This window comes from Taeniopygia guttata, chromosome 1 (genome assembly GCF_048771995.1).
Source record: "Taeniopygia guttata chromosome 1, bTaeGut7.mat, whole genome shotgun sequence".
In the NCBI taxonomy this organism is placed as follows: domain Eukaryota; kingdom Metazoa; phylum Chordata; class Aves; order Passeriformes; family Estrildidae; genus Taeniopygia; species Taeniopygia guttata.
The window spans coordinates 74,037,720-74,047,597 of NC_133024.1; the positions used below are offsets into that span (position 1 = coordinate 74,037,720).

The 9,878-nt window shown below is 36.5% G+C and overlaps 1 protein-coding gene across 2 annotated transcripts in view; it reads left to right on the top strand.

The window, feature by feature from the left end:
- Positions 1–6,559, top strand: part of GPC5 (glypican 5) — a 578,936-nt gene extending 572,377 nt beyond the window's left edge. For both annotated transcript variants that reach the window (XM_072931209.1, XM_072931240.1), the window contains exon 8: positions 1,604–6,559. In XM_072931209.1, coding sequence (XP_072787310.1) covers positions 1,604–1,761 — 158 coding nt within the window. In that variant the 3' untranslated portion in view covers positions 1,762–6,559. The remainder of the gene's footprint in view (positions 1–1,603) is intronic.
- Positions 6,560–9,878: the final 3,319 nt, after the last annotated feature.

Sequence of the window (9,878 nt, forward strand, 5' to 3'; positions counted from 1 at the left end):
TCTACACAGGTTACTGAAAGTACATGATGAGGAAAAGTTGTATTCCCTCCTTCTTAACATCTGTTCTGTCACTCTTCCTTCTAGTATGTCCACTTGCATTGTACTCATACACCTAATTTTCACAAATTCCAGGCAAGAGAATGGGATTGATAAATCCATATAAAATATCAGGCTACACTGCTCAGTACGAGAGCAAAGAAGATTAATTCATTCTAGCAGGTTTTATCGGAAAGCATCCACCAGGATTTTTCAGACAGCATGTTTGTCTTTAGCTGACTCTTTCCTTAATGCTTTTTTTCAAGGCTGCAGGAAGGATATTTGAGTACATAGAGCAGAAGTTCACAAAAAGCAGCTTTCAAGCTGCTTTTAGAGAAAAGGGTATTTTTAATGCAAACACAAAAATAAATTGTTCTTTTTAAGAATGACTGTCCTCTGCAGCTTCTGCTAAACCAGCTTAACAAAGAAGATGACACCATGACTAAAATATTTACTTTGTTATAGTTCCTTTGAATAATAATAAAAAGATATTCATATGTTTATTCATCTTTCCTAATGATACAGAAAGAAGCACCTAAACAATGAATGCTGATGCAGAAACTCAGACTGTAAAATCAATATATCAAGTCAGTAGAGCTGAGTTTCTTTCTAATGCTGCTATTCCAGCAGTAGAGTTTACCTTCTGAATTATATATGTATTGACCTAATTACATAAATATTGACTTTGCTTTTTATGAAGCTTTTTTCAGTCTCGATGTAATTACAATGTCAATATTTGTTGTATGTAATAACACTGAATTTAGACTTGTTAATTTTGATTGATAGTGGCATGCCACAAGTTATTATATGGGATAAGACAGCTAGTCTACAAGCAAGCATAGCAGATACAAGCAGCTGACAATGCTACCAAATTTCAGTGTGTCTCCAAGACCTTCTGTTTCCCATGTTTAACCAGGCAGAGGACATATAATGGGTGATTACATCCACATTCCATAAGAGTAATGTTTTGAGGTGGAGAAATATTTACCCTAGTAATAAAATAAACTGTACAAATATTCAGCTGGGAACCCAGTAAAAGGGTTCCTGTTTAAAGTTAGCTTTAGAACTTTTCCTTACAATACTGTAATGTCTATTTAAATTGTGCCAAAATGGAGGTTTTATATAGCAATAACTATATTTTTCTGCATACCTTTCATGAGTTATACATTATTTTGCAATAATATTGTACCCAGACACAATAAATTTCACATTATTTCCTTTTTCTTCAAATCCAAGAAAGATGTGAGCAGTGGACTTTCAGGTACTACTGGGATTTGCAAAACTGTCCACTTCAGTCTGTAAATGTTTGTTGAGATATATTTCTACAAGAACAACTTTGTTCAGAGCTGCCAGACCTCAGAAATGCTTTCAACGATGAATAGTCATATAATATAGTGCATATTTCTAGATGCAATTATAAAGCATTTGAATTTGGCAGTAACATGAGAATTAGAAACCAAACTGTGACAGTCTGTGTGCTGAGGATATTTAAATTTTTCTAGCTATAATACGTTGCCAGTAGTGACAAGGCATGCATCATACTGTATTTTCTTATTTGTCTCAGCAGGGATGCCAGACAAGAAGAACCTCAGTGACGTAAAGCAAATCCATCAAACCAACGATGGCAGCACTTTAGACACAACTGGAGCAGGATGTACAGCAATGGCCGATTATATGACATTTATGCTGATTACTTTGGTAATACTGTTTCTCAGTCTTTGGTAACGGCTTATTTCTGGCTTGATATATGTATCTCATTGTCATCTATTTATCCCTACTCACAAGCCTGGAATAAGGGATCTGATGAATATAGCAGTATTTATGGTGTCTTGTATAAGATCAGCCAGTGATCTTCACCATGAATATTAACAAATAATTTTGTGTAATATTTTACCTGTGGGGTTTTTTAACACCTGTATAGTCATAAAAAGTCATGTTTTCTTTTTTACTATTTTATATTGAAAATATAAATATTTTATATTGAAAATATAAAATATTTTATATTGAAAACAAGTAGTCTCCTGAAATGTAGTTTGAAAATGGTAATCTTTCTTTTAAACGCAATTTGTAAAAAGAGAGTATTGCCGAGTTTGAAATGGTCTCTCTCATCTAGACCAACCTTGTGCTTATAGTAGATTCACTTGCAAGTTTCCTAAGTCCGAGTTCAGTTGACATTGGAATATCTCCAGGAGGGAGACTTTACTGACTCTCTGGGCTAACTGTTCTAGTGCTTCAACACTCCTAGCAGATATTTTTTAGCTACTGTATTTCAGTTTGTGCCTCTTGCCCATTGTACCCACTGAGTCCTGTCACAGCACCACGGACAAGAGTTTGGCTCCATTTTCTTTGCTCCCTTTATCAGGTATTTATACATTTTCAAAAGATCCCACTGTGCATCTTCTCCAGGCCAAACAGGCCTTTGCAGGAATCCATCCACTATGTCCATGTCTCTCTTGTCATTGTCCTTGAGACATAACATTGTAGACGTTATGTCACTAGTGGAGAACAGAGAGGAAGAATCACCTTCTTTGACCTGCTGATATTTTTCCTGATTCAGCCTAGAAGGTAGTTGGTTGTCTTTGCTGTGAGAGCATAGTGTGGGCTCTTTTTCAGCTTGGTGTCCATTAGGACCACAGGGTCCTTCTCTGCAAAACTGCTTTTCGACCAGCAGGCACCAGCCTGTACAGGCCTATGGGGTTATTCCTTCCCACAAGAAGGATTTGGTGTTTCCCTTTCTTGAACTTTCTAAGATTCCTATCAAGACAATTCTTCAGTCTGTCAGGGTCCCTTTGAATTCAGAATCATTTTTTATAGTTCAGAAAAACCTGTATGTTAGATACTATATATGTATATGATAGCTGCATTTTATCTAGGGGTAACAGCAAGGTTAAGACTCAGTGTTGGATTAAGGTATCTTAACATATATGTCAACACACAGATATATGTGCTCCTTAAGCTGTAACTCTAGCCATTGGACTCAATTGCTAAAATACCAATGAGTGCCAGTTGTGATGTCCAGAAAATCCCTACCTGGTGTCCACTACTGTTCTGAATGGCCTCAGATGTTTCTCTGGGCAAGTGACTACAGTCCTTCGTCAACACAGTCAGTGAAGACTAGCACATTTTTCCACTCATATAAAGACAGACACCCAAAAAAGCAAGTCAGTTGTCTGAAAAAATATTACTGGTGCCACCTAAGATTTTTTGGAGTATCCAAGACATCCTCAGAGGACTGGCATATGTGATGCAGGACTTATGAGATGTTCCAGAGGTTTCCTCAAATGGGAGCCATAGGGAGTGGCAGCTGGCAGCTAAATGGGGCATCCTTAACTCAGACAGATCTAGACATTCACAAGTGGGCCCATGAATCATACACCAAACCTCCACCAATATTACTGGTAGCTTACTGGTTGGAGATAACAAATACCTGTTTGGAGTGGTAACACATGAATAAAACCTGAATCACAACAATCCCAGCTAAAGTTCTTACACTTCATAAAATGAGGCAAGCAAAACTGTGCTGCAGTGCTATTGGTACATTATGTATTACTGTTTTAAAATTTGATTGCTCTGCCATGACTAATTCTTGTGTCATTTTAACCAGGAAGTATTTAAGAATATTTTGTAGTTATTTCTCCTGTAGAGTGTTTTACAAAAGGAAAACAAAAACAACCTGTACAGTATTGTATGTATTCATATGATAACTAGAATTCTTTCTAGACAAAAAATGTTACCCTTGTATGAGACTAATATAAAGAAACATACATAAGTATTTTTATTCCCAAACATATATGTTAGTCATTAACGCACACAGTATAACATACAGTATAATAAATAGGTAAACTGATATAAAAAGTTAGAAAAGCAAGTGAACATTTCTATGAACAATTCCATGCCCAGATAAATATCATTATTAGGAACATGTGACAGTGTGTACATTTTGCTTGACCTCTTTCTTCTTTTTCAGATTTTGCAATTCAATCTTTCAAATTCACTTGTCTTGTTTACTTGAAATTATGACATTGGTAATTCAGGGAAAGAAAATGTGAATTTTCCTTTGTAATGTCAACTCACACTAGTAATTACTCCAGTTTGGCAACTTTTTTTGGAAAAATGGCCAGTATCAGTCACTTCAATGAAAATGGAATGAGGCTTTGAAAAGGAGACACAGAAATGCAGAAAAAATATCCACAATTACTTTTATTTATGTCCTGAAGCACTTTGTTTCCATTCCTAACTTTTGTGTGTTGTTAAAGACCTTACAAAGACAGATAGTCCAGGAATAGTAGTTTTTTCTATAGAATCTAGGAAACACAAGACTTATTTTCAAATACTGATAGTAATTAGTCCTAAGAACTCCTCAGGTATATGTGAATTACTAGTCTGTAATACTACTTTCTTTTTTGTTTTCTTGGCCTATTCCCATTATCTTCAACACTGTACCTACACAGAATAACTTCTAAGATTCCTTTTTGGTTTTCTTGGCCTATTCCCATTACCTTCAACACTGTACCTACACAGAATAACTTCTAAGATTCCTTTTGCAGTAGAAAATTAGGTTTCTCCTCAGACACATATGAACAAACTAGTAACAACATGAATAATAGTGACAGGTCTGGAGATTTCTCACTCACTATTCTGCTATGCGACCTCATTCACCCTCCTGTTACATCTATCTCTAGGCATCACCAAACACTCCACATCATTGCTCAGAGTCATACGTCTGCCAGCCTGCATCAAGATTTTTTCATTAAATCTACCATTCTATGAAGAAATATTCTAATTTCTTAAAGCACTAATATATAATCATTAAAACAAGTTAGAGCAAGAAGAATGGAGGCAAGGCTCTTTGATGATCTGTCCCAAGGTCACCTTGCAAGGGAGGCACCATTCCACAAACTTTGGAAACCTGGAGAATTTTGTATAACTCCACATTTGGAAGGTAGGGGGAAAAAAAGGACCAAAAACCCCAATGTTGCTGTGCTATGCTAAAGAAAACGATGGAAAGAGGAATAGCACTGAACAGAAACATGAAGAATGCTTTAGAGAATCAAAGATGAGAAACAGGAAAAAAAAAATTAAGCTGGAGATTGTGCTAATGGAGCATAAAACCATCTCCATCCACATAAAACTATGTACTGTTCACAGTATGTATGTGAGTCAATCTGGGTCAATTGCCTGGGCATGCAGAAGCTTTTCCCAACAGTCACACAGGCTGCACAGGGCTGGTTCTGAACTCCTCAGATGACCTCAGAAATGACATGTAGGTCTCATTTCCTCTGTTTCCTTTCATTTATTTATGCTGAGACATTTTAAACAGTCAGAATCTTCTCCATATTTCCCAGAACATTTGGTAAACAAGATTTTGGCTTTATTTTGCCTTCCTTTAAATAATCTTTTTACGTATTATAACTGTTACGGTCTAAAATAGGAATGCTAGACTCAAAGTACACTATTTCTCAGACAGACACTCACTCAAAGACTGATCATACTAAAACTGCAATATTAGAGTTGTGTACCTGGCCTTGGTACATTTTTTTTTTTAAATAGCAACCATAAAATAAGAGAGCCTTGTAAGAAATAATTTCTTGGAGGACAGTTTGGCTACTTACAATAAAAGTCCAGGAAAGGAATAATTCTAAAAAAATACAAGTCTTCAGAGATCCATAATATTTTTATTTGATAAAATCAAGATATTCCTCTTCTACCCTGAGCTCAAGAGAGGCCCTATATGTAGCACACTAATTTGTTAGGGAAGCCTGCTTCCTCCCTGAGTACAGCCCTCAGATCATTGTCCATTACTGGTTTTTCAGGAAGGCCAAGGTCAGACAAAAAGACTGATGTGCCACAGTGTGTCCGGAGAAGTACAAGGGAGGTGGAGGCAGGTTTAGAGTGTCTGAGGGAGCTGGGATTGTTTCATCTAGAGGAAAGGAAGCCCAGAGTTGATCTTATCACACTACAAAAAACAGAGGAGAGGTCGTATGAAGATGTGGGTCAGCCCCTCCTCCCAGGAAACCAGTGACAGAGTGAGAGGACACAGCCTCAAGCCAACAAAGGTTTAGATTGTATATCAGGAGTACTTTCTTCATAGAAAGGGTTGTTACATATTGGAATGGACTGCCCAGGGAGGTGGTGGAGTCACTATCCCCAGAGATATTTAAAAGACATGTAGATGTGACACTGAGGGACATGGTTTATTGGCAGACTTGGCAGTGCTGGGTTAACAGTCAGACTCAAGGATCTTAAGGTTCTTTTCCAGGCTAAATGATTCTATAATTCTTGACTTTCCATTTCTGTTTTCTGTAGATGTACCTGTGTTTTTAAATGTCCTTGTATCTCCTGGGGAAAAGGTACTGACGGGAGTACTTATTCTCATAACTAATGTCCTAGCACTTTAAATAAACATTTCAAGGTGACAACTTTTCCTGTGTGTAGCTGGTGAAAAAGAAGCACCTGTTTCCTTGGAAAGCAAATACCATTGTTCCCTTCATGAATAATAAAAGATGATGCATAATTACAGCTATGTAAAAGGTTATCTTTTTGTTCTCTCTTTTATAGATAGATACACATATAACTTCTTTACTACTCAGTACCTGTATATTTATATGCTAAAATAATATTCTTGTTCAGTTTATAGCAGGGTTTAGATTACCCTATTGAAGATTTCGGATTAACCTTATTATTTCCATATCATCTTCTCGGGGTAATGAATTAAAATATGTAGTTGAAGCTATCTCTGTATTCTTTTATATTCAGTTCTTCTCTGAAATAATTGTGTAAGTATTAATCTTACTTAGAAAACAGTGTGCTTTTCTGTGTGCTCTGAGTCTGATTGTAATAGGAATTAAAATAAAAGTTATTTCTGACTATATTACACTAAAAAAAGCTAGTGACTCTAGAAAAATCCAGATTTTTCTTCTTGAAAATCTCAGTAAAAGTAATTAAGTTTTAACTCTTAATTCTTTCTTCCTAGTGATACATGAACAAAATTTGGGAGAACATATTTGCATTTCAGGCAGGTAGAAACTTTGTCTTTCTATTTATTTTAGTACTTTTTAATGTGAAATGCTGCTGACAGTATACCTGGTACCCCATGAGGCTCTTTTCCAGTTCACATTGAGGAGGAAGCTCATGCTGAGCTTCTGTGGCTGGGAGGACTCCGTCGATGCATCTCATCACCCCTCACAGCGCAGAGGGCTGTGCTAAGATCACCTGCTGTGCATGCCTAATTTAGGTGTCACAACAAAGTCCCTCCAGGTTTGTCAAGCAGTCCAAATCAATTGTTAGTCTCTTGAATGTAAGTCACACTGAGGTCTTTGTGGCGCTTTCTGATTTTCCTGCTCCTCTCAGTGTCACTCTCTTTCCCATTTGAGCTGGTACAAGAGTTCATAGGATCACACAGTGTAACTGGTTGGGGTACTTCTGACTCAAAGGATCTCCTTGATCCAGATCACCTTGCATCTTCAAAGACAATGCTTTGGTACAATGGATGGTGTGGTCGCAGTGCTCCTGGAATTTTAGCCACGTATTTATAGTAGATGGAGACAACATTAAGGACAAAAAACACAGATAGCATAAAAACATACTGTAAAGTTGTTTCCATAACTGTGTTATGTGCGAGGATTCATACTTCAGTATCTAAAGCAGGATATGGCCATTAAAAAAACATAGCGAAGCCTGATTTTACTCATGCCACACATGAAAGTGTATAACAGATCTCTTTTGCTGATGGGCAAAAAGATGCTGCTCAATAGATACATCAGTGTGCCTTACCATGAGTAATTTCTCTTCTTTGTATCTGTCTTTAGGGGATCAGTATTGCATAGAATGTGCTTCCCTGTTTATTTTCAGTTCATGTTATTTATAAGTATAGCTAACACCTTTGTGATGGCTGTTAAAAATATTTTTCATGTCTGTTTATATCCCTGTTTTTTGGCAGACAGAGGTGTTCATGAAACCCATGTATTTCACCCTCTGTATTAAAAAAACCAAACAAAACAGAGCTTTATCAACTGAAAAAAAAATAATGCCAGGCCTTCAGAAAAGTAAAAAGCAACATCATCCTGAAGCATAAATGTTGCTTGTCATTAAGCAACATTTATATCTTAATATATCTTAATATATCTTCATATATCTTAATATATCTTAATATACTTTAATATATCTTAATATATCTTAATATATATTAATATATCTTAAGCAACCTATTAAAAAAATATGTTATTTTTAGTTTCAGAACAATATCAGACTCGAAATTACTGCATGGGCCAGCTCCTACTTTTAGATATTTCCGATACGACTGAATTCCATGGATATAACTATAAACAGACTTTGACTTTGTATTAACTACATGAAAAATTGAATTGATACACTTAATAAAAAAAGATTGTTTTCAGAAAAGCATCACAAAATTACAGATAATTTAAGTATCACAAAATTACACAAATATCAATTTGTATTTCTCTGCTCTCTCCTGGTTATATGTACACCATAACAAATAAAAAAATGTGACTTTGTGACTCTTAGGAAACTTGTAACTTGGTGTTAAATCTAAATACCATGAGAAAGAGGAAATTATATAGATATTATCTTTTTTTATGACTTTGTAGTCAGCCTTCCACTCTTTGTATGGGTCTTAAAACTGGCAATTTCAGACTGCAGAAGAGGGGTTATGTTGAGTGGGCAGCATCTGAGGTCCTTTGAAGGGAGGAATATTATATTGATGTTTTATTCTTTCTCACTTCAGGATCAACTTTGTCATTATGTTTGCTACCATGCTTTTATACTGCTCTTCCTTCATTTATCTGGTGCTCCAGATTATATCTGAATCATTATACATTGTGCCATTTACATATGTTAGATGCTACATCTTGGTTCTCTTTGTTACCCTTAAAATCACTTTTTCCTGCTCCAGAGGTACATTTCTTCAAAGAGCATGGGTCAGTTGTTTATAGCTATGGGGTCCCCAGTAGCAACCTATTCCCTGTCCTCTGGCATCCCATGTCTGTGCTTCCTCTATACCACAATCTGTGTCTGCAGTTCTGTGCTCTTGTACTATGCCTCTATTACTCCGCGTTACAACATTGCCTTAGAATTATAAATATCTCATTCTGCGTGGAATAACTGATTATTACTGCTAGGTATATAAAACTATTGTTGTATCATGCAAAGATACATGAAAGTAAATCAAATGTGCCTTAGTTATCCGGTCAGTCAGGAAAAAACCCTTGTGTCACAGCTAAACTGAGCAAAACAAAGCTGCAGGCAAGGAAAGAAACATTCAGACAGCCAGTCTGAGGAGTGCCAGTCTGGAGGTCTTGAAAACTCTGTACAAAGCCAGTAAGGGCCACTTTAGCCATGGCAATGCTATATTCCAAGGCTACACGTTTATACCAGGATGGTCTGAGACACCTGCCTCAGCATGGCCAGATCAACTGAGTGCTCTGGATCAAAGGGTCACCTTGAAAGGGTGGTTCCTCTCATCCTGAGAAAGGAATCTAGGATAACATGGGTCTCTTCTGGTAAAGAAGAGATTAGTTCAAGGGTATCTAATAACTAATATGTGAAGTTCCAAGAGAAAAAAATTTCTTTTACGTGAGACAATCCAATTAAGTCCTTCAACCTTTTCCTTCTAGAACAAAAACTTCTGAAGTGTTACCTCTCTTCATTACCTGCACAGAGAATTTGAATAGTGTACCCTAGCAGGACTGGTCTTCTGCATTCCCTGATACTCAGGTGCCATCTGTATCTGCTGTATAGCCTTCTAAAGCAGCATGGACCTAAAACTGTTTAAAACTTGAAACTAAGTAACCTTGAAGCTAAATAAAAATAATTATGGAATA